Source organism: Martes martes, assembly GCF_963455335.1.
Source record: "Martes martes genome assembly, chromosome: 4".
Lineage (NCBI taxonomy): Eukaryota > Metazoa > Chordata > Mammalia > Carnivora > Mustelidae > Martes > Martes martes.
Genome location: NC_137891.1, coordinates 179,529,334 through 179,554,249, shown reverse-complemented (window position 1 = coordinate 179,554,249; position 24,916 = coordinate 179,529,334). Strand labels below are relative to the sequence as shown.

The 24,916-nt window shown below is 54.8% G+C and overlaps 1 protein-coding gene across 1 annotated transcript in view; it reads right to left on the bottom strand.

Annotated features, from left to right (window-relative positions):
- Positions 1–24,916, bottom strand: part of PADI2 (peptidyl arginine deiminase 2) — a 43,031-nt gene that overhangs the window by 5,805 nt on the left and 12,310 nt on the right. Inside the window, exons 3-13 of the mRNA XM_080801531.1 lie at positions 24,081–24,153; positions 17,840–17,901; positions 15,491–15,608; positions 14,774–14,899; positions 9,747–9,925; positions 8,072–8,175; positions 7,182–7,293; positions 6,578–6,685; positions 3,871–4,022; positions 1,864–2,008; positions 1,042–1,135 (exon numbers count right to left, since the gene is read on the bottom strand). Of these exons, the coding sequence (XP_080657657.1) occupies positions 1,042–1,135; positions 1,864–2,008; positions 3,871–4,022; positions 6,578–6,685; positions 7,182–7,293; positions 8,072–8,175; positions 9,747–9,925; positions 14,774–14,899; positions 15,491–15,608; positions 17,840–17,901; positions 24,081–24,153 (1,273 nt within the window). The remainder of the gene's footprint in view (positions 1–1,041; positions 1,136–1,863; positions 2,009–3,870; positions 4,023–6,577; positions 6,686–7,181; positions 7,294–8,071; positions 8,176–9,746; positions 9,926–14,773; positions 14,900–15,490; positions 15,609–17,839; positions 17,902–24,080; positions 24,154–24,916) is intronic.

Sequence of the window (24,916 nt, the reverse complement as noted above, 5' to 3'; positions counted from 1 at the left end):
TCTTTTTTTCCATTTTGCCTGATCTGGAAAGAGTTTGCTGGCCCATTGCCCTTCCCAGTCCTGCAGCTTGTCAGTGGCAAAGAGATCGGGGCTGTCACGCCCCTCCTGTTCCTGCACCGTCTCCACGCCCCACTTGGACCTATGGCTACAAAGAGAATCGTTTCTATATCCTATGGGTAGCTTTAGGGTATGTTTAATATATAAAGGAGCCTCCAGAAAATCCGGACTCGTGCCTGCTAATCCAAAGAAAAGATTTCCCATCCATGGGGAATCAAAAAAAGGACAGAGGGCTTAAACTAACCTCATCTGCTCTAGACACCAGTAACTATCAGGAACACTGCCTTCGGATCCAGCAGGCAGGGATGTATATAAGTATCAGCCTGCCTTGGTAATGGGGCTTTTGGGAGTAGGCAGGTTGCAGATACCAACCTGAAAAGTGACATAAAGTAATTTAAGAAAAACATGTAAGGGAGAAATTGTCACGGCCTCTCTAACCCGGCTCACCGTCTCCGTCTGATCAGCTTCCCCTCTTTCCATGATTCATTTAAGAGCACACCTAATCCCTGTCTACATCTGGCCCAGTGAAGGGAAAGTCTGCACGAAGCAGGTAATTTCTCACTCTGGGACTGACGGTGGTGAGGTCTGCTTCTAGATCATGTCTATGTACGCTCACTTTTCTTCCTGTCCCGAAACTGCGTTGTGTCTGTTTTTCTCTATCTCCTTTTCAAGCTCCTTGAATACAGATCACGTGTCAATTAACTCTCTTTTGTGTCTGGTGCCGTTGGGTCCTGGAGAGGCATTTGGCACTGCTGCTGATAATGAGGAGCAGTGGGTGGCTCGATGGTCTGGCTGACCATGGTGAGGGTCACTAGAGGCCACCGCTCCTTCCCACCACGGTGAGCTCACAGCCCAGAGTGGGCCAGGCACCCAGGGAAGGGGAGCTGGAGGCTCAGGGGCAAAGCGGTCCCCTGCTCCATCCTCCTGAGCATCCCTCTGGGGGCTCAGCTCCCCACCCCCTGCCAAGGTCCCACGGGCACTCACCTTTGAACATGATGGCCTCCCCGTGGCCCTCCTTCTGCTTCTCTCGAAAGAGCTTATAGCAGGCTGCGGTACTGGCCATGAGCATCCGGAATTCCTGCGGGAGGACGTCCAGAGGGACCGTGTCAGCAGTGGGGGAAGGGGCCAGGGACTCGGAGCCCTATCTGCCTGTTGTCTCAGGCCTCCCTGTGTTGAGGGGCAAGGAGGCCTGGCCGGGCTTTCTCTCTTTTGGGGGAGCACTTTTCACCCTTCCTGCTGTAGAAATTCCTCTACCTCAGCAATGACATCGCGTCAAAGCTCAGAGTCCAGAATGGCTTCGGACAGGGCGGAACTGTGTCTCCAAGGGGCCAAGAGGACAGGCCATTTACACGACATTTCCAGGGTATGAAGTTGCAGCCATTTCTTTCACGTCAGAAAATGAAAAAGCCCCAGGCCCATACCCCAGAGCTCTCTAGAGCATCACAGCAAATACAGTAGCCACGAGCCCCGTGTTTATGGGACTCCTGAATTGTGGCTAATCTGAATTGAGATGTGTGGTTAAGAGTAAGATACACACCAGATTTTGAAGACTTTGTATGGATCAAAGAACGTAAAATCTCTCATTTATATTTTTACATTGATGACCTGTTGAAATGCTAGTATTTTGGTATATTGGATTAAACATTTACCTGTCACAGCGACAACAGGCGAACCAACTTGAGCCTACTTCCTTCTTCCTCTATGCATGCAGCCCACTACCTGTAGATCCTGCCCCCTGCTGACAAGAGCTGGTAGTACATGGGTTCTCCATCATCCTGTTCACTCCAGCCTCAGGGGCCAGCTCACCTTTGTGCCCGGGATGGGGACGAAGGTCATGAACTCATCCACGTGGCCCACAGTCAGCCAGTCCGAGTAGAGTTCCACGGGCGCCTGCACCTGCTGGGCCTGCAGGAAGTCCCGCACCACCTTGGTCATCCTCCGACCGCCGGACCTGGGGGTAGGGGTGGGGAGGAGGCCGCTCTTCAGATCTCGCACTGTGCCTGCCTTGCCAGAGGGACTGTAGCGGTTCAGCCTCTGCAACCCAGCCTGTATCCTACGTGGCATCAGCAAAAGTCAGGGGAAGGAGCCTGAACCACAGGGCTGAGAGACCCTGGTGCAGGCAAGAAGGCATCTGAGCCCAAGGGGAAAGAAGGAGGCATTAGCTGTTGCCATGGTCTGTATGAATGGCATGGAGCCCAGCCTTCAGCTTTTTCAGATCCTGAGGGTGTCAGTTGACATAAAGAGACCATCTTCTGTGCTCAGGGGTCCTGCCTGGACTGCTGGAGGGGCCTAGGGCACAGGTATGGTTCCAAAATCTGCCCTAGGCCGTGTGCCTCTTTGTTACATTAACTTCTACTTAACTTCCGTCTTTAAGTTCAAGTGACACCTCCTCCAGGAAGTCCTTCCTGACTTTTAGACTCTCTGAGGTCTTCGATCTCCCTAGTGCCCTTAGACTATTATTCAAGGCCCTCCCAGTGGCCAAGAAATTCCTCTCTGATTTGGCCCCTGCCCGGACCTGCTACCTCCTCTCCCTCCCTTCCTCCTTGTTCTACTTCCTACGTTAGCCAGCCCTTCAAAGTCTTTGCCCTTGCTTTTCCGTCTATATGAAATGCCCTTTCCCTCTGATCTTCCCATGGCTGCTCCCTTCTCATTCAAGCCTCGATTCCCAAGTCATTTCCTTAAAACCACAAAAGCTAAAGTGCCCCTGCCCCATCACTCTTTGCCATGGAACCCTATTTTACCTTCTTCATTGCAACTTATTAGCATCCAGAAGCGTCTCATTTGCTGGCTTCCATGTTGATTTTCTCTACTCCTCCCACCGTGATTGAAAATTTCCCAAGAGCTGGGGCTTTGCCTGCTTGGGTCACTGATGTATCCCTAGAGCCCAGAGCAGTGTCTGACAGAGAAGGCCCTCAATAAATATTTGTCTCTAAGGAGCCCTCTCTGGACTCTCCAAAGGGGTTAGGGACCCCTCTTTGGGTTCCCTGGCTCCCTATCATTTTTTCGTCCCCCTGCCCCCGAATGTTTCATGTCTATGATCTCCACTGTTTCCTTGAAGGTGGGGGCTGGACTTCAGGTTTAGAATGCCATGGGTCCCCCTTGGCACTTGGCTAGGGCATGGAAAATACCCGAGGAATGGATGATTGACTATTGAGTGGAGGGAGGAGAGGAGGTGGGCAAACGGGCACTGGCCTCCTCCCAGAAGGTAGAGCATCCCCCGTCGTAGCTCAAAGGGACTTGGTGCCCAAATCCTGGCTGATCCCACGTATGCAGGTTTCTGGAAGCCCTTTTGTGAAATGAGGACCCATAGTATTCAGTCTTCCTAGTGACTGTCCTGACCAAAGAAGAATCTGCCTTTTTACTGGGAAGTGGGTCACCTGGGGAGGGAGTGACAGTGTTGTGGACAGGCCCAAGAGCGAAGTACCCACATTTTGGGGCAGGGCCATGTCTTCTCATCCCTCTTTGTTGTATGGGCAACCCCAAGGACTTGCTGCTACCTTCCCACTCAGCCTCTTTCAGTTACCTTTTATGGACTCCTTCGTCCCTTCCTTTCCTGGTTTATAATCTCATTATACAACCTCCCATTTTGGGAAGAGCTATTTAGCTTTATATTAGCTCCTAAGTCATACTAAGATATAACGGCTAACTTGGTTTTATTTCTAAGAGTATCTGTATCTTTCTAGAGTCGTGGAAGGGGTTCATTCTCCCAGATAATCGCTCCACATGTGAGCAGCCTAAGCTACTCCTAAAGAGAAAGAGTAACATCTCCCCACCCCTCCCAGCCCCCCTGAGCCCCACCCTCGTCTCTCTTACAGAGGAAAGCTGCTCCCGATGAGAATCCGGCCCAGGGGGTAGGCCTTGCCGTCCACAGTCACTGGTGGACTGACCTCCAGGTTCCCAAAGGAATCAAGGCTGGTGACAGGCTCGAAGAGGGGCTCCCGGGTCACGTAGCCAAAATCTGGGCCCTGGGCAGGGAGCACACACCCATCATTAGTCTCCTGTAGCCAGAGGTCCTTAACCCCAGCTCAGCTAGCCACTGAGGACTACTGTTTCACTGCCTTCGGGCTGGCACCATGGGCACTTGGTTTCTAGGGGTCTTCTTAGTCCCACTGAAGAGCAGAGGGCAAGACACAGGGAGGCTGAGTTTGTGGGCAGGCTGCCGTGAGGGTGGGCGTGCCCGACGGTATATAAGTGTGTATTAGTGCGTGTGTGCACTGGGTCTCATCATGTGCCTCTGTTTCTAGACACAGAGACACACTGGTGACTTCAGGGCTGGTTCACATTTTGTGCCGTTGACGTCCCTGCTCATCTCTTTATTTATCTGACCCTCAGTTTCCCCATCTGTAAAAGAGGAGCCAGATTCCCCATCTGTAAAAGAGGGAGGGCTGTAGGTTGTATTGTTGTTCCCAGAGACTTGCTGCCCTCTCCCCGGGAAGAGGATTTTGCATCCTGAGCCATGGCTGGTATGCATGGTGGTATCTCCCGGCGGAAGGAACAGAATTCCGCACCCAGCGTTGGACTCAGTCACGTGGCTGGCTTTGGCCAGTGAAATGTGAGCGGAAGTGACGCGTGCCCGTTCCGAGCAGAAGCCATAAGACCAAATCATTCTCTGCCCCTTGTGCTAGGAGAATGGCGTTTCCCAGGCTAGCACTGCACCTGCAGCCTGGGCTCTGGAATGGGGAAGGCTCTCGGAAGCAGGGCTGCAGAAGACCAACCAGGCATCCGTGCAAGATGCAGGCAAGAAATGGGCCTCTGCCGTTGTCAGCCCCTACAGTTTGGGGGTTGTTTGTCCCCGCAGCCTTACCTAGGAACACCTGACCGATTCACGCAGGAACGGCAGATATGTAACATATAGACCATCCCAACCCATTCCTCTCCCCTGAGCCCAGAGAGAGCCTCAGAATCCTTTTGCGAACAGAGCTCCAAGAAACGAGAGTTGGTGCACAATACAACCCCAGGGACCCTGGAATTTTAAGGTTCCTTTCAGGACTTTTTGATGAAACAGTAGAGCCCTCGCTTGGGAACTTGTACTGGGGCTGGAACGAAGCTTGCCTGACAAAACTTCTTGGTAAAAAAATCCCCTGGGGTGGGAAGATGTGGCTTATCCTCGCCCAGCTGAGAGGCTCAAGGGACAGCCGTGCCCAGTGGCGTGGATGGCTACAGCTTAGCACTTTCTCACCCGGGAGCCCCAGATGGCAAGGTGTGCGTTGCCGGAAGCTGGGGCAGCTGAGCTTTAGGGCACACGCAGGCAGGCAGGCACGCAGCACAAAGCTGGGCTTGGCCCAGGTCCCCAGGAACAATGCAGCCATGGACCTTGGCACCAGGGCAGCCTGGAACAATGAAGGCAGGTGACAAACCGGGAAGAACATGAGAGCAGGAGCTGGGAGGCCGTGGTTCTCAGGCCTGTGGCCACTGCTGCTGAAGACCAGCTTGGCTCTACCCCTCCCAGTGTGGGAAGAAGCGGACAGTCCTCACCAAGGACAACGTCCAGGGCTGTGGGATGACAACCGTAAGGGCAGCTAATAATGAGCATTGTATTAGGAGTAGGAGGACACCTTCTAGGTGCCTTCAATCTTCACAACGATCCTGTGAGAGGAATGCCATTTCTAGCCCCATTTACAGATGAGCAAACTGAGGCTTGAAGAGGTGCCGCTGCTTGCCTCAGGTCAAGGGGTGGGACAAGCTGCCAGGCCAGGCTCTAGCGCCGTCTCCCTGTGGTGAGGGCCCTAGGTTAGGTTCTCAAGAAGTAGAGGTGAGCCTCTGAATGTTTCCGACTCTAGCAGAAGCTGTCCCGTGTGCGACCTTGGGAAGAGCCCCTGATCTATCCCAGTCTCTGCTCCGTGCTCTGTCCTCACCTCCTCTGCCTGTTCAAGGTGGAAGGTGAGGAAAAAAGAAGAAGGTTTTGCTTCTGCCCTCACTCCACCAGTGGCTAAGGGCATCAGTGGGAGTGGTAATGGCCTCTAGAATCAGGGGGTTGGATTGCTTAAAAAAAACCCCTACAGACTGAAAACTGCAGCTTCAGGGAGCTTTGAAGTTGGAACCATAATTTTTGACAATGGCTTAACTCTAACTTTCCTCTTTGAAACTGATTTTTCTGCAAGGTGGGGGTGGGGCGGGGCAAGGGCAGGAGCTGCCCCTTTCCCATAAGTTCCCATCTCCTATGAGAAAACTCCCCTATGAGTAAATTTTTTACCCAGGGGATTGAGAAGTCTTGTCAGGGTGCTTTTCATTCCTGCCTTCCAAAGTGGGCGAAACTGATAACAATGGTACATTCATTGAGCACCTGTGGTGTGCCAGGCCATGGGGTAGTGTCATGCTCTCCTCTGAGAAAACTCTCCAAGGAGAGGACCATAGAGGTCACTATCCCAACTGACCCATTCTGCAGATGAGAAGATGGAGGTGCTGGGCAATAGACTAACTTGTCAAGGCTGCCTCTAGGTCTCCTGCCCACTCTGCCCTGTAAGAGTCCCCAGGATCATTTCCCCAACCCCCTACCCTGAGGTGGCCCTCAGCATCTCACCAGAAGCTGCTTCACTGGGAAGTCCTTCAGGTTTCCATCTCGGGGGGAGTCCAATACCACGGGGAAGCCTTTGTGGGGGGCCTCTATGTAGCCAAACTCAACTTCATCCTGTGGGGACACCAAGGAGAGCCGTCAGATGAGCCAGCCTCCCTAGTTCTCCTTCCTGGTAAGCGATGGCAGGGGTTTCTTATATATTCTTCTCCAAATAGTCTCTGCCTGCTCCCAGCATGTTTGACTCCTATCAACCCCATTTCTTAAAACATAATCAATAGCATCCTATTTACATTTCCTGCAAGTAACATCTTAATTTGAAGTGCATTCTGTATTTCTAGGTTGGCTTCTTTTTCGCTGTTGTATAGTACTCCATGGTAAGGCTATCTGCTCATATGGTGACCCAGTCTCTCTTGGGGTACAGTCTTTTGCTACTTCAAGAAGCGATGCTGCAGTGAATTGCCTTCTACATTTGTCTCTGTGCACATGGGCACGTGGGAGCCAATAGCAGAATTCCCATCCACGGAGCTGCTGGGTGCCAGGGCACTGCTGTTAAGCCAACCCTTCTTGCCTGCTCTGTGGGCCACATTCCTCCCAGCCTGCAGGGCCTCACCTGGATCCAGCGGTCCCCTCGGTTGACATACTGGAAGCAGACCTTCAGTTCGCAGTTGGTTTTCTCAACCAGGTTCTTCACCTCTTTGAGGAACAAGTAATTGTCCTTCATGCTGAGACGTTTGGGGAAGAGAGGGAGGCCAGGAGGAAGGGTGAGGAGGGTCAAGGGCCAGACCAACCGAGGTGGCAACAAGCAGCTTTCACCTCTGGGTGGCGCTGGGGAGATGAGGCCACGAATGGGTTCCTAGTCACCTTTGCGAAGGCTGCTGGAGCCGAGGCCAGACAAATTCCTGCACCCATGGTGTTTGCCAAGGTCACAAACACATAAAACAAGAAGGGGCACTCTTCCCCCCACCCACCCAGATTTCTGGAGAGTTCTGTCTAGCCCAGAGGCAGGGGATGGGCCCAGGGCCTCAGGGCCCTCTCGTCATGGCCAGCAGCCACCTGCAGGGCACTTTCCCTTGCTTCTCATCTTGCTGTGGATGTCTAGCACACGATAGCTGCTCAAAATAAATAAATAAATAAATAAATAAATAAATAAATAAAAAATAAATGCTGCATAAGATGAGCTGAATATCCATTGCACAGGAGGTTCCCAAGCAGACGATGCAAGCCAAGAATGAGAAAAGGAGTGACAGCTCTTATTTTTTATAGCACGCGCGGCGCCAGGACCTTGGTTTAATACTTGACCTGCTTCATTTAGCGCCCACAGTGATGCTATGATGTCAGCATTTCAGAGAAACAGAGGCACAGAGAGGTCAAGGGAGTTGCTCAAGGTCACACAGGAGGTAAGGGACAGAGCCAGGCTCTGAACTCAGGGCTATCTGCCCCCGAATCCCCAGCTTTAGCCATTCGGCCGTGCCACCCGCCTGCACCCTGGTCATTGCTTACCAGCACACAAACACCGACACGGGAGGCAAGATGTTGGGGGTCATGATCCACGGAGCAATCCGGAATATCACAGTGTCCGTGAAGATGGGCGTCAGGGGAATCTCCTGGACGTGGGAGAGGGGAGGGGATCAGAAAGTCTGGTCAGGGTAGCTTTCATGCCTGCTTTCTAAAGTGGGTGAATCTGATGACAAAACTACATTTATTGAGCACTTGTGGTATACCAGGCCCTGGTATACCTAGTGCCACACATGCCATTTCATTTCTGCCTCACAGCAACTGCAGGGGGTAGATACTATTACAACCCGTGTCTTACAGGTAGGGAAACTGAGTCACAGACTTCTAGTCACAGACCTGTTTCACGTGGTTAGTCAGGGGGAAAGCCTGGATTTAAACCCAGGAGGTCAGGCTGCTGCCCTCATACTCTCAACCACTATCGGGTCTTGCCCCATCAAAGTCCCCGTCCTGAAACCCACCGACAGGATGGCTGGGCCAACCCTGCACCTTCTTCTGTCTCTGCTTTGGGACCTTGCCCTTTTCTACAGGTGAGTGTTTTAACGTTTCTCGGGGGAATTTTGCTATGTCCAGATGGTTCTTTAAGTAAAGGTTCAGGAAGCTTGCTTGGAACCTGAGGGAAAATGAGTCGATTCTGCGGTTCCTTTGTGTAGTTGGCTTTGAACAGATACAGGAAATGGGCACCTGCCCTTGGCAGAGACCATGGGAGCAGGTGGGACGAAGGCCCTAGCTGTCCTTTCCTCTCTGGGTCTGCCTTGTGAGTCTCCGCTGGTGCCTGCTGGGGGCGTCAGTCTGAGGCCCCGATGGCCAGGCTACTCCAGGCACAGATGGGAGCAGCTAAGGCACAGGGAGTAAATTCACCTGCCCAATGTCTCCCAGGGCTTGGAACTGGGCAGTCTGACTCCAGAGCGTGTTCTCATAAATGTAAGCTAGGTTCAGCCCCTCCTTCTGCCGAGCCCACTGTGCCCTGCCCCCTGTACTCTGAAAGTGACAATGGGGAGGGGACCCTGTGTCGGGGAGGGCAGCCAGGTCCCTCCCTATATCTGAGCAAAGCGGGGTGGGCCCGAGAGGTGGGAGTGTGGGGCTGCAGTCTTTGCGAGAAGAGGCCTTGTCAGCAGGACACACTCTAAGTGAGGGGCGCTTCTCCTCTAGAGGGGCAGACGTTCTCCTTCTCGTCCAATTTCCCCAAACCAAGACCAACGGCGAGTGAGATGTCTGGCTGCAGGGTTGGGGGGATGGGTTCAGCCTGTGATCAGAGTTGGTATAACCCACAGTTAGGGTGAAGGGTCAGTCTGGGCAGGGAAAACCTCAAGTGCATGGCCTAGTTTCCTTCCTGCCTGGGCATCTGTGCCTCAGAACTAGGCCCACAGCGCTGCAGGGAGGAGGACAGACCACATGACTGTGGGGAACGCCGGAAAACCTCACCCACGGGGGGTCCTGGGGAGCAGGTACGGCCAGCAGGAGGACCCCTAGAGCGCAGCCCAGAGGAGCCTGGCAGGCAGGTGCAGGTAGGGCAGTAGATGGGTCTCTAAGCTTGGCCTACCCCCCACCCCCGCCCCAGTGCTTTGCAGCCTCGTGGGGACCCCTGAGACTGGCCCGCTGGAAAGACTCTCACCTGGTCCCCAGGGACAGCCCCTCATGGTGGCCGCCTGGGAGCACTCACCTCGGCCATGTACTCCAGTAGGCTGACGTGGATGGAGACCAGGCCCGGGAAGCCCTCGTCGGGGAAGCGCAGGCCTTCCACGAAGAACAGCAGCTCCGCCGAGCCGCCCGTGTACTTGACCACGTGGTAGAGCTTCCGCCGGCCCAGGATGTGGATGTAACGTTGGCCGAAAAACGGGTCTGGAGGGAGAGGGGCTCGTGTCAGGCCCCCGCCCCCGTCAGGGGGGTGTCCGTGGGGCAGGGGACAAGAGGGCAGAGTGACTCGTCCTCTAGACACAGGGAGATGAGCACAAGCAGAAAATGCCACCAGAAGGGCCACGGCGCCGGTCATCGTCCCAGCACTGCCGCACGCTCGCCTGCGGTGCGAACCAGACCACCTCTCTAGCTTCCAGCTTCCTCGTCTAGAAGATGGGCTGGCGCCCAGGAATGGCCCAGGCGCTCTGATAGCAGGTGATGGCCGAGCACTGCGAGGTGCTGAGGAAGGACAGCACGTTCCTGCTTTACACATGAGGAAACCGAGTCTCAGAAAGGAGAAATGGGTTGCGGAGGTCATTTAACCAGCAAGTGGCCAAGCTGGGGCTCAAATTCATGTGCAATTCTGAACCCCAAGCTCCCCTCCCCTTTAATACACAAAACCCCAAGGTGCCCATTTATATTCCAAATTCCTGTCCATGTGATGAAAGCCACATTGGCGTAAAGCCCCACGCGTGGTGTCCGGCTGTACTGGCTCGTGGCCGGGCGATAAGGCAGGTTTCCCCAGTGCGTCTGTCCCACTGGCGTCCCCCAGCTCTTTCCAGTGCCATCCTCTCTGCTGGGCACAGTTGTTCTTTCCTTCCAGGCCTTGATTTGGGTCCCTTCTGGGAATTACGCCCGGATCCCCCAGACACCAAGCCGGGGTCTGTGTGGAGCCTCTGCTGTCCCCCTCCTTGCCCAACACAGCCCTTCTGAGGGGGTGTGAGCTCAGTGTTTAGTTCTTGGCCCCGAGAGACTGTCACCTGAGGGCAGAGACAGGCCTGGCTGGGCCCAGTGCCAGCATCACACAGGTCGTGTTTAATCAATGTCTACTGAATGAACACGTGGCTTCCACGCCAAGGGATAGAAATGGGCAAGATTCCATACCTCTGTCTGTCCAACAGCAGTGCTCGGCCGATGATAACGCTGACGTGGGAAGTGTTGTAACATGGGCGAGAGCTCTGGGCAGGTTACTGGGGTGGGGAGTGGGGGGAAGGGAGGCAGGACGGGGAGCATGTGAGTAGATGAAGGGAGACTTTGAGATGCCCTTTGGGGTGGCAGAGGTGGGGTACGGTGAGGAGAGGAGACAGATACTTGCATTGCCAAAGGCATGGAGGGAGAACCCTATGCAGTTTCAGAAGGAGTTTCTTTATGCCCCGCAGAGCTGGAAGGGCAGAATCAGGTTCAGCTTAGGACTTACTGTCAGCAACAACGGTAATGGTTAATCTCTAGTCACCCGTGGGTCGGTCCTCGTACAAACAGGGTGCATGCTGAAAACCAGCAGATTACATGGAGGAAACTCCGAAGCCTGGGCTCGGGACAGCTCCTCACGTAGGACAATGTGCTCAGGGGGACCCTGGTGATACGTTCTCGTTGAGGGCACGTGAACTTGCTGGTTATGACTTCCAGAGTCAGAGAGACCTGGGTTCCAATACCATTCAGGCTTTACAAGCAGCAAAACCTCAGGGGATTCACTTAACCTTCCCAAGCCTCAGTTTACCCATTTGTTAAATGGGGCTAATATCACCTAGGCCACAAGGTCTTGCAAGATAGAATGACACAGCATTAGGAACTTAGGGAAACCCGTTAACCACGGGTGACCATCATGAACACAGCTTGGACCCGTAGGTGTCAGTAAGACGAGCGCCCGAGCCGAGTTGGCACGCGCCTTTCTGCAAAACTCATGGCCTTTGCGTTGAATGCCTTATGAGCGGAAGGCAAAGAAATAATACATCACCTCCCCTCCCCTTGGCTGGGCCCAAGAAGTGAGGCCGAGAAGCTGAGACCCTGGACGTGCAAGGAGCTGACGGAGAAAATGAAGTCCTCACTCGGAAACAACAGGGTGCGCCCTCAGGAGATCCTAACTGCCGAATACTTCCAGAAGGATCTGTGTAATTTAAAAGTTCTCTTCCAGGCATTCAGGCTGCCTGGGCTGAGGCTCAGGGGAGAGATCTCGGGCCTAGAAGCTGACTTGTCTTTGTGGAAACCTCCAAAGCTTCCCCAGGACTCTGGGTGGCGGGGCACTCCACCTGGGCCCGGGGAGGGAAGGGGTCTGGCCAGGAAGCTGGGTCAGGTGGAAAGACACGTTCTCACTCCTCTGCAGGTAATTTTCTCCCTCCTGTGGCCTGCGATTTACACACGTCTCTCTTTCTGGTGCTTGGGCCAGCTCCGGGAGGATTGGCTTCGTGGTGGGAACAATGCAGCCACTGTCCCAAGGAGCCTGCTTCCCCCGCCCCCAGCTTGGGGCAGGCTGCCTGAGCATGGCCGGCTCTCCCTGCAGGAACCAACAATGCCCTTCTCTGAGCGGCCCACATGCCCCTCGCTGGGCCTGCCAGCCACCCTGACCTCTCCTTGGTCCCAGGCATTGGCCCTACCGGCCGGCGCGTGGTCTGGTTTGGCATAACCCTTCTGGTCACCTTGGAGCCGTTCCACCTCCCAAGCACCCAAGGAGACTCCCTGATGGTGCGACCAGCCGTCCTGGTTTGCCTGGGACTCGGGTTTCCCAGGGTGAGGAATTTTCAGTGTGACAGCCAGGGAAGTCCTGGGCAAATGGGGACAAGCTGGTCACTGTATTGTTATTGGAAGAAGTCAGGCCCCGACTTCAGGATCCTGGGGCAGAATCTGAGGCTGGAACCCAGACATCAGTGTCTTCCTACCAGCACGTCTATTGTCTATTGCAAGGGTTCTAATTCATAATCATCAGAATGATCCCAGCCAAACCAACAAGGGCCATCTCTAGAGGGCATTCCGTGGGCCCGCTCCTGCTCCAGGTGTCTCCAGGTGCTCCACGTGGTCCTTGTTTTTCCCCAACCTCGGCAGGGACCGTCATGCCCCCCCATCATCCCCACGTCACATCACAGCTGAACCCAAGTCACAGACTGGTAAGTAGACTTGCCCAGATGCAGGGTTTGAACCCCCCAGGCACCAGAGCTCCCTCTTAGGATTCCTTGGCCTTCAGCCCAGCTCCCTGCTCCCGGGGGACCCAGGTGACACGAAACATTTGTGTAATATGACCCATTCTCCCCCATAGGTGTACTCAGATTTTGACAAAACCTGTAAATGTTTGCACAGAAGAAAAGGAAGCTGCCACAGATGGAGAACTCCCCCTCTCCATCCTCCTCCCCACCCTGTTCTTTCCAGGATTCCACATTTCGTGGGAAAACTATTTTAGACTCATCACTGCATCAGTAAAGTGCTCCCTGTGCCCCACAGGACAGCAGCCCTGTAAGGCAGACTGGGGAACGGCAGTGTCTCAAGGCGTCTGTCTGCTCAGGGCCCATCTCGCATGGCAAGGGAGGGGCAGGGATACGATTATGGGGCCAGACGACAATCCACTCCCATTAATGAGCAGCACCCTCTAGATAATGGCCAGGTGCCACTATGAGCAACAGGCCACATGTCCCAGTTGAATGTCACGGTCGAGAGGAGCAGGTGGGGGTTCTGCTGTACCACTCCCTCCTGCCGCGCCGTCAGCCCCATCCTCTGCGGTTGCCTTGGACTGGACGGGACAAACATCAACAGCTCCGGCCCCCTGGGGCAGCAGAGCCGGCCTGGCTCTGGGGACATTCCAATCTCGGGGAGGCCACTGCCAGGCCCAGGGTGGATCAGGACTGGCCTTGGGTGGCAGCTGTCCACTGCTGTCCGGGCTAAATCACTCCCTGCAGTGAGGGTCCGGGGCTCCCATGACTAGCTCCTCATGGTGACTGTCCTGGTTCTAGCGGGCCTGTCCAGAGGTGGTCCCCAGAGGCAGGCCAGAGATCCTGGGGCCCCCAGACAGCTGGGTACATAGGGAAAACCCCACCCTGCATCATGGCAAATTGCAAAGCTAACTATTTTGCTGAGAGAGCTTTTTAATACATAAATCAGATCTTGACAGTCTCTTGCTTAAAGTCCTCTAATGGCTTTCCACTGCTCTCAGAATAAAATCCAAGCCTGCTCCTCATGCCCCTGGTCTCTGTCCAGCTTGCTGACCTTGACTCCAACACCCCCCCCACCTCTAGTCTCTCCCTTTTGCTCCTCTAATACTCCAAGCCGGTTCCACTCCTCTCTGCTTTGTGCGTGCTGTTTCCTCTAATTAGAACACTCTTCCTCAGCTCATGAATGTCTGGGTCCTTGTCACTGTGGATTTGGGCCTCAGCTCAAATGTCACCTGCTCAGAGAGGCCTTTGTGGACGGCCCAGGGCCTGCGATGCCTCACCTCTGCCCCTGAAAGTCCCTAGTACTTGGTGGGTGTCATTTTCTCCCATTGTGCTCCTTATCATGCCCAGACCATCCCCTCCCCCAAGCTCAGGAGAGGGATGGTGGCAGAGGGAGACATGGGTGGGGTGTGATTGCAGAGCTCACTGCAGGGGACCCCAGCACTGAGAGCAGTGCCTGGTGCAGAGGGGACTCAATATGTATTTTTAGGAGGCATGAGACTGAGCAGGTGGCTGTGAGGACTGGCTCTGTGGCAGAAGCATGTTCCCTATACAGCAGGGGCCCAGGATATCCTGTCACCATCAAGAGGAGAAAGGGGCTCTGGGTTGTACATAAACCCCCATCAGTACCACCTCCTTTGAGAGAGGAGAGGCCTATCCCTGGGGCCTCCTGACTTCACAGGACAGCAGCAGTGCTCCCAGGGACCATTACTAAGAAGCGGGTCCTGGCCCTCTCCAGTCACCTGCACCTGCAGAGGTCATAGCTGCTGGGGGCCGGTGCTCTGGGGAGCAGGAGGGCAAACCGGGGCCCTGGGGAAGTCAGCTCAGTGAGCACCAAATGGATAGAAACTTCCAGAGGGGTTGAACCGGGGTCACTCACTCTCCACGTAGAACACGCCCACTTTGTCCGAGTCCGCCATGGAAATGTAGAGAACTATCTCGTATCCGGCAGGGAGGCGCTCAGGGCCTTTGGTCCGCAGGATCATCTGGGACATGTCCTTGAGGTCTGGGGAGCGGGGGATACAGAGGAGGTTAGAATTAAGAGACAGGCAGCTGGAATGTGAGCTCAGGAATAATTGTTGCTTTTCCAATCGGGACAGAAAACCCCACACATGTGTATTGTGGGAACCACAGAGAAGCACAACAACAGGTTGTCTTCTCTAATGCCATGACCTCCTGTAACTTTTTGGGAATTTCCTTCCAGTCCTTTCCCTATATGTTTGTGTACATGTAACTCCTGTTACAAAACCATGGTTCCCATTGAATCTCGTTAGTAGTTTTTTTTTCGTTTTTTTTTTTAGCAAGAATGGCAGGTGCAGAGGGAGAGGGAGAGAATCTTAAGCAAGCTCCAGACCCAGCAAAGAGCTGGACACAGGGCTTGATCTCACAATCCCAAGATCATGACCTGAGCCAAAATCAAGAGTTGGATGCTTAACAGACTGAGTGACCCAGGTGCCCCAAGAGTGGATATTGGAGTCCACCATCCCCAGGAGACCGAAAGTCACTCCTGCCTCAGTCTTGGCCCAGCCCAGGGCTGAGCATGCGTGTCTCCATTGCCCATCCCCCCACCCATTCCGAGTGTGGGTCCTGCTGGCACCTTCCTTGGTGTAGACCTTCTCATCGTTCAAGTCCTCCTTGGGCAGCCAGGGCGTGTCTCGGTCACAGTTCACCAGCAGGATGGCCCCCTGGCCCTCAGGGCCCCAGGTCCACGATGCCTGCAATGTCAGGGGAAGGGGTCAGCACCTTCATGTCTACCTTCTGGCTGATTCCCAGCCCTGCTGCAGACCCCACAGGACACTCAAGAGACAGCCCCAGGATGAGGATAAACTGAGCCACCATGCATCAAGGCAGGGGTGACGTGGCAAATGTGAACCCCACGTCTGATGCCCGGAGAGGCTCAGTGCAGGCACCAGAGACAAGCTCAGGAGAGGGGTGGTGGCAGAGGGAGACACAGAGACGGGAACACTGGGCATTTATGAGCCTCAAGCCTGGTGTGCCTGTGTCTGGAAGGGGTGGAGGCAGGGAGATGGAGGGCGGCCGGAGGAATGAGGAAGCTCGCATTCTACGACGGGCTCTGGAGTCCCCGGAGGGGATCAGAGGGGAGACGCCTGGATGGATGGACACCCAGCTGTTTCCAGACATGCTGAGTGCTCCAAACGGGACCTGCAAGGTGATCCGTTCTCTCCGCTGTAGCCAGGGCCTTACTAGAACAAGCTCCAACCAGATCATGTTGCTTTCCTGCTGTAAGCCCTGTCCGGGGCTCCCTGTTGACTTAGGATAAAGCCCCAATCCCTGACTGTGGGCTGCAAGGCCGGGTAAGCCTGGCCCACTCTCCATCCACCCCCCTTCCTGCTGGCTCGCTCTGCTCCCTTGATACAGACTCAGGACCTCTCAGGCCGGTGCCCTCACAGGTCCTGTGCTCCTGACACTGTCGGTCTCCCCTCGCCTGGCCAACCCCACAACTCCTGGGGTCCTCGCATGACCATCCCTTCTTTCCGGAAGACTTTCTAAGTTTCCATCCCTGAGCGGCTGCACAGGGGTTACATTTAGGGCCCCATACATGTTCCCTTTGGAGGCGAGCTTGGGACAATTGTGATGAGATGGTCACCCATGTCACTCTGTTTAATGTGGTCCCTCTTCCCTCCTCCTGCCCTGGACCGTGGGCTCCCGGAGGGCAGCAGCTGACCGCCTCTTCTTCCTTCTGCAGCTCCAGGGCCTAACCAGTCCAGGAACATCAACAAATACTTATGGAACGAGGGGAGAGCTTATGAAGCCTCACAGGCCCGGATAGAGAGAGTTCGAGGAAGTCTAGACCCGCAGGACTGTGGGACTTCCCCAAGGCTGCAGAGCTGCTTGGGGGAGGTGGGGTGCCGCCGAGGCCTCCGTGGAGTCTGCTGTCATGTGGCTTGGCCACGGACACAGACTCGGCATCTCCTTGCAGCAGGCGCCCTCCAGAAGGCAGAGTCCCACGGAGGAGCCAGGGAGAGGGGGCTCCCCCGTGGGCCTGAGGCCCCACATCCCTGGTACAGGGAGTCTGCAGCTGGCTGCTGGGACCCAGGCTTCTCCCTGGGCTGTGCTCATTTAACTTTTGCAAGTATCCATCTACATGTAATTTAAAACAGGCTTTGGGTTGTTATTATGAAAGTAACATAAGCCACCAACGTAAGTGATCTAGAAGGCCGGGAAATGGAACGGAGAAGGAACGTTGCATGTACACAGAGTAAAACCAGGTGGAGCTTAAAACCTGGCCGGAGGGCGAAGGCCACAGCCAGAGGGCGAAGGCCACAGCCGAAGGAGCCGGAGACACTGTGCTGTCTACGCAGGCTAAAGACACACGTGCACCAACCACACTACGTGTTTTGCAAGAATCATGAGAACGGAAAGGAACACACCAAACCCATTAAAATGGTCCTCTGTAGGGGAGCAGAATGGGAGTGTGGAATGCAGGGTAAGAGGGAGTAAATGAATGAAGAAATGAACCAATGAAGGGATGAATGAATGAATGGATGAATAAAACAAGAGAGGGGGTGTCGGTGCACCCTTAAAGATAACACGCCTTGAACGAGAATGGTTTACGCAGCCTTCTGCTCCCGAGGGTCTCCCTCGTTCAGTTTTAAAATGAAAAAGAAAGCCGAATCATAAGAGCGAACGCCTCCTCTGTGGTGGGACGCCGCCCAACAGCTCTACGAACCGGGTGTCCGTCCTGTGGACGGGAAGGTGCTTGGCAGCTGCGGCTGTAAGGCACTTGGCTCCTTTGTGGGCTCTGCCAGGGGCGTGCTGTGTGGGAGCCTGCGCTGGGGCTCAGTCTTCCTATCTGTAAAAGGGGAGCTGTCTGTGCTTGCGGGGAGGACTGCAGCTGACTGCAGCACCCATCCTGGGGCTCTGCTCTGCACCCCCGGGAGGCCCCTCCCCAAGTCCAGGGCCGTCTGCCCTGGTAGCTCGGTACCTTTCTCGGGTTGTTCTTCTCCACCACGCCGTCTCGGTCTGCATCCACATCCAGGGAGATCTCTGGGGACAGACACACTCGTGAGTTATGGCCAGACAGGGCGGGGTGGGGCGAGGGCCGGGAGGAAGCCCTGTGCGATTAGGGTGTAGTTCACATGTTTGCTTGGTCCCTGGAAGGGGAGGGCCTTCTCAGGCAGCCCCTGCCCCAGCCCCCCACCGCCCAACGGAGGATGTAAGTGGATACTGTGCCAACCTCACACATGACGGCCCGGAGTGGGGCGATCAGGTAGGGCAGGGATCCCCCCAGCCTTCATGGTTCCACAGACGGTTCTGGGTAGTGGGTGGGATGAGCTTCACGAGACAGACCCAGGAGACTTGGCTCAGAGACGCCAAGTCACGTGCCCCGTGTAGACAGGTAGCATTAGCGGAACTGGGGCACATTGCGTTTGGCCTGACCTGAAGCTTGGATTTTGAAAACTTTCATAGGCTTTCCTGACTGCCTTTCTCCGTCTGTCCTGGCAGTGTGCACCCATGCACATGTGTGATCTCTTCTAGAACTTCTGCCTCCCATCAGGATTTTACTTTGGGTGGCAAGCTGGGCCTCCAATCCCTCTCTGCCTGAGGGTGCCTGAGAAAGCCAGGCTGTCAGAATGAGGATTCAGGCTGGGGTCCCTGTTTCTTCTTTCTCTTGGGGAAGGGGTGTTTGGTATCTCTAGGCCTGTCCTAGGGACCAGCTTCATGGAAACCGTGCGGCAGTGAAAGGAGCCCAAGAGTGAGTGTTAGACAGTGCTGGGTTCAAACCCTGGTTTTCTGCTTATAAGCTGTGTGACTTTGGGGAGGTTGGACAACCTCTCTGAGCCCTAGTTTCTCTACCTGCATTGGAGGATGTCTAGCAGCATCCCTGGCCTCCACATGCCAGATGCCAATAACATCCTCCAATTGCCACAAACGAAATGTCCTCAGATATTGCCAAATGTCCCTTGGGAGGCCAAATGCCCCCCCCCCCCCAAGTTAGAGACTAACAGGACAGGGCAGGGCAGGGCTGGGGAGTTGTCCCGAGGTGATGGGAGTGTCACACAATGGATGAGCTGAGTCCAGGTCTTGGAACTGCCCCGTGGGCTCGGCCTCACGCGGAGCATGACTTGGACAGAGGCGGGAGCTGGGTGGGAGTGAATGCATTCCTGGTCTGTCCCTTTGGCAGGCGTGCTCTCTCCCTGGATCGGGTGGGGGGGAGGGTCCTGGCACAGGAAGGGCTGCTGATGTCACCCTTCCTGAGGCGGCTTACCCTGGGGATAATACACAAGTCCTCTCTTTGCTCACAGCCCGATGCCCTGAATGTGGCTTTTCTGGGTCTAGAAGGAGGCAGGACAGGGGAAACTCTCAGGGCCCTTGGTCCTTTGGGAGAGGGAACATCCCAGCGTCCCAGCCTCTGCAGCCCAGCTGTCAGTCGGGTGCCATAGGCTGTGTTTATTAGATAAGTTCCTCCCACCGATCCCATCTGTTCAACAAATCATCATTGAGCATCCCCTCATTCCAGGCGCTCTACAGAGCATGGGGGGCCCAGCGGTGGGCATTCGGGACACCTGCCTACCCTGGAGTCCCCAGTCCAATGAGATAAATATTATTATTGCCACAACTGTAGAGGTGAGCGAACCCAGCCTTAGAGACATCATCTGTCAGCAAACTGGGCTGATAACCTGGAGGCTGGTGCAGGGTAGGGATTCTACGGACCAAGTGGGGAGGCAGGTACCACCAGCTGCTGTTAAAAAGAGATTGAGAGCTCTGATGGGGGACCAGTATTGATTTTGGCTTCCAGACCTTCAAGAACTTTCCAACTGGACACTCCCCAGTGAGTGTTGCCTTTCAGGGAGGTTGGCCTCCTGAAGCTCCTCCCTGGGAACCGACCACAGTCCTGGGCTCCCTAAGGAACCCCCTGTCTTTGCTTTTCCAGGTAACAATCTCTTCTGTGTGTGCAGTTCCCTTCTCCGGAAGCAGAGTGCCTCCCATCACGTGTTCTCCCCTCAGTCATGCCTGCAGAGACGACTTACCACTACCGCACAGAAGGGGAGACCGAGGCACCCTGCAGGGAAATGCCCACAAAGTCTCCAGAGAGTGGAGAGCCAGGCATCCCACTCAGGCCTCTGACTCCAGACCCCTGACCTTGGCCCGTTTCCTCTCCACTGACTCAGGCTGATCTCCACCTTGGGCTGTTTCTAAAAGCCATGTCCGCCTTCAAAGACCCAAGACTTATTCCCCTTAAGGCCATTCCCAGGGGAGCTGCCCATATCCCCACCCTGGCAGCCCTGGGACTTTGGTCTCTAGTTCAAGGTGGCAGCACACCATGGCTGTTGGCGGGTCCATGGATACAGTGGGCCACAGGAGAGAAATTACAAAGCACTAACTGTGTTTTACTTCATGATAAATTGCTTAAATTTAAAAATTTTGTCGATGTAGGGGAGCCCATGTGACTTAGTCGGTTAAGCATCTGCCTTCCACTCAGGTCATGATCCCGGGGTCCTGGGATCGAGCCTCACATCGGGCTCTAGGCTCAGCGGGGAGTCTGCTTCCCCCCCACCTTCCCCCTGCTCCTTCTCTTTCTCTCAAATAAATAAACAAAATATCTAAAAAAAATTTAAAAAATAAAAATTTTATCGATGGCGTATTTGCACAAAATGCAAAACAAAACAAAACAAAACAACCCACACACAAAACAAGCAAACCTCAAATAGCACCAAACACCTTCTAAAAAACAGCAGTTTCCTGTCCATTCTGTCCTCTCACCTGCCTTAGATAATCTCCAGAATACCGAGTCTTATGCTTATTGCTCTCCCTTGAGACAAGTTTTAGCTTTAACTTCAGACAAGTTTCACTGACTTCCTGTTATAAAATTCAGACATGACGTCATCGGGCTCTCTTATCACCCACCTCCCAACCGCCCTGGCTTTTCCCCTTCAACGTTCCCTCCAACGTCGCATTTAACTAGATTTCCGCAGAGATGATCCTTGTGGGGACAGAGGACAGGGCCGTCGTGACCCACCCAGAGCTCTGCCCTCTTGAGATAGCTCTGTCTTTCCTGTAGGGGAGGGGGGGGTGAGGACAGCTGTTTCGGGGCATCTGGGCTCTAGACGACATTTCCCAGAGGCTCAGAATCCTACCTCAGCTCCCCAGAATAGCCCCAAGGGGTCAGGTGGCACCTGGGGTGTGGGGCAGATTTATGGGAAATGTCACTGGGATTGAGTTCAAGGTAGTCTGCCCTGAGAATCTAGACACCGAGGCTTCAGGCTTGACACAGAGGCATAAGCATTTTGGCAGGCCGCCGGCCCCCAGGGGCAGGGGCAGGGTGCCCGCCCTTCTTACGTAACCGGGCAGCACGGGGTGTGGTGGGGAGGCAGGACCTTCTCCCCCACAGCCAACTAGGGCAATCAGCCTAGGCTCTGGGGAGGGGGCACAAGAAATGAGGTCCTTAGGATGAGGCTAACAATTCTCAAGGCTCATGTCCTGCTCCTGTTGCCAGAACCACAGCCAAGACGGGGAGACCATCCTGCTGTCTCCCACCCCTCCCTCCCCCCAGTCCCCTGCACAGGAAGGACTTTGCAACTCAGCCCTACCCGGAGTCTTGAAGGCCGTCAACGGGCTCAAAGCGTTGGTTTTACAGCTGGGAGAAAGTGAGGTCCCAAGGGGCGGGCTACTTGGTGAGGTCACACAGCGTGTCCTTGGCAGGACTGGGAGCCAAGCCCCAGGGCCTGGTTTGGCCAAGGGCACCAGGGGTTTGTTTCCAAGTCCCAGGAGGAAGACTGAGGGACAACAGGGTTCCTCAGCTTTGCCCAGGTGGAGGGACAATGTGGCTTCCCCAAGCAGAAGGGCGAGAAGAACGAGTATTGACTGAGTGTCTACCCCAGGCCCACAGCCTCCCATCGGATCCCCGTAGCACTGTGCACAAGGGCACTGTGGGTCCCTCGGGGCAGGTGAGGAATGTGGGGCTCAGGGCGGAGCTAGGGCTTTGTGGACTCTGATATATTCCTGGGGGGGGCAGCCCCCTATCCCGGAACTTTTGGGGTATTCCTTGCCTCTGAGGTGCCCTCCCTAGGAAGGGGCAATGATTACTCAGGACTTGGGGCTCAGGGCCCCTGGGATAGACGCCTGAGGAAGACAAGACCCGGAGGGTGAGACAGACCAGTGGGCCCTAAGGGGAACCAGTTTCCCTCAGGGTCCCTGGTAGAACAGGAAACGTAAGCTCTGCGGGTGAGGTTTCCGCAAGACTTTATCTCGGCGATGTAAGTGACTGTCTTCTATTCCGGAATGATTCCTCTGCCTACTTTTTAAGTGTGAAAAATGTTAGAATGATGGTGATGATCGTTGGCAAATTATTTTATTTTTATTTATATAAATAAGGATTCACATATTTTTTTCTTTGTGGCCAAGCACCAACAACGTCAGGCTTATTACTGGGGGTGGGGTGGACACTTTACTGGTCTGTGGAACCAGAATGTCCGGAAATGCAGTTCGTGTCTTCTGGGGTCTCAGCCCTGCTGTACCCTCGAGCACAAGCTCCCCAGTCCTTCCGATGAGAGAGGGGGTCCGGTCCCACCTCCTCACGGGGCACTGGTTTGCCATCTATCCTGTCTGCCTGGCTTCGGGGGTCATCTCACTTACGGCGGAGTCAGCCCTCTGGGACCACCCTCACTGGACAGGCCTCTGGCCACTGCCCTTCCTGCTTACGTCCTCAGGTGTCCCTGTCTCTGTGGGATTAGGATTCCTCAGGGCCTGTCATCTGAGATGCCCAGGGGCCGTGTGTACATGTGAGCACCCTCTTCCGGGGTCCCCCGAGGGTGTCCCGAGGAGCCCAGCCCAAGGCCGGGCGCTACCCCCCGTGCAGAAAGAGGGTCAGGGTGACCAGCAAACAAAGCCCACCGGGGAAGAAGCTGAGGGCGGAGGTACATTGCTGCCACTCTGGTGGTTGGAGGAGGAGAAGCTGAGTGGGAATTGGTTGTTTGGGGGGGAAGTTCTGAGACCCCTTATCTATCCTGGCCATAGGATAGATAAGGATAGATAAGAAGAGAAGATTGAGACCGTGACAGGGAAGGAGTGGAACTGGGCACACAGTCGGCGCTCAAGAAAGGTCGGATGTTCCTCCTCCTCTTCGAAGCACCCAGCTCCGTAGAGGATCCAGAGTAGGTTTTGAGTAAATGCGAGACATGGTCACGATTTTTAAAGCACTCCGCACACAGCTGGTTCTCAGCAGCTGACAGTTCTCTCGCCCTGCCGTGGGGCAGCTCTAACAATGCTAAATCAAGGCTGGACAGAGAGAACGACCCCTTGACATGTCCTCCTGGCTTAAACATTATCTAATTAAGATGAAAAATTAAGATCTGGGGCGCCTGGGTGGCTCAGTGGGTTACAGCCTCTGCCTTCAGCTCAGGTCATAATCCCAGGGTTCTGGGATCGAGCCCCGCATCGGGCTCTCTGCTCAGCGGGGAGCCTGCTTCCTCCTCTCTCTGCCTGCCTCTCTGCCTACTTGTGATCTCTGTTTGTCAAATAAATAAATACAATCTTTAAAAAAAAAAGATGAAAAGGAAGATGTAAAAGTAACACCTCACCTGCAGAAGAGGGGAGTGTTGGAAGAAAACCATACTGCACGAGCCCTGGAACCCAGGCAGGGGAGTGCTGTGCAGATGGGAAGAGCCCCGAGAGGGGGATCGTCCTGAGCCCTGGACCCAACCTTCCAAGGAGACGCTGTGTGACTTTGAACAAGTTCCCTAACCTCTCTGGGCCTCCCTGTCCTCCATGCCAAACGAAAGGCTTGGACCAGGTGAGTTAAGGAACCAGGCTGCCTCTCTGTGTTCCCAGGGCAGGGTCTAGGGAGGGCAAGGGGGTAGCTGGGACTGTCAGGGACAGAGCAGACAGGTCATTTCCCTCCTATGAGAGACAGACTGCAGGGGAGAGGCAGGGGAGGAACAGACTCTGCTCTTTCTTCTCAGTGGCCTACAGAAACTGGAGTGGGGATGCTGACATTGGGGGTGAGGTGCTGGCAGACCAGGGTACGTCTCCTCCTGCAGGACATCCCTCACCCCAGGACAGAAGGGCCTGGGCATGCATGGCATCACTTCTCAGGCCTGCATTATTCAGAGGAAGCTCCGAGTGTCAGGTCCGCAGCACTGGAATCAGGCCAAGTGCCGCAGAGAAGGGCAGCAGGACCAGCCCCTGGGGAGCAAAGCACCCAGGCCGTAGTCACACCAACTTACCGATGGCCGTGAGGAAGAGCCCCGCCTGGTCAATGGGCATAGTCCCCTCCTCCTCATAGTAGTTGACAGTGACCTTGGCAGGGAGGGGGTGCATTGGGAGGGAGAGAAGAGCAGAGATCACAGATCACAGGCAGGAAAATCTGCGGTGACCCCTCTCCCTGCCTCACCCCTCACAGCCCGTCAAGCCAATTCTCCCCAAACATACAAACTCTCTCCTCCAGGAAGCATTCCTGGGTTGGTGGGCTGCTTCTCTCAAATTATCCAACAGATAGGGGGCTCCCCTCTTCTTAGAGGGCATCAGGGTACTGACTGCTTACCTATGACTCCTGGTGCATTCTGCTGCCTGCCCCCCCCCATATCTGCCATGGTATATGACTTTCTCCTGCTAAGCAGCCGGGGTGGGGTTGAGGGGTTTTCTTTAAATGATGCCCAGTGCCATCACTGCCACGGGGCGCATCGGAAGTTCATAACTACAGAACCCAGCGAAGAGACGTCTCGTCCCAGCTTTACCACTGGGCAAACGGCCCTACTGCGTGGGCACTCAGCACCCCATTTAATACAGGAGGAGGCCAAGGACATTTGGGGCTGTAACTTCCAGTGATTCTAATATATCACTCAGCAGCCCACAGTGTTAACATTCCATGAAGCCATCGTTCCACGGTCTGGCCCTGAGCCTCCGTGTCCAGTAGTCACCAGCCACAGGGATGTCCCGTGGCAAATCTGATCTGAGATGTGCTCTAAGTGTGACACAGACTTGGTGTAAAAAAGAACATATGGTATCTCATGGATTTTTTTTTTAATATTAGCATCATGTCAAAATAATAATACGTGATCTA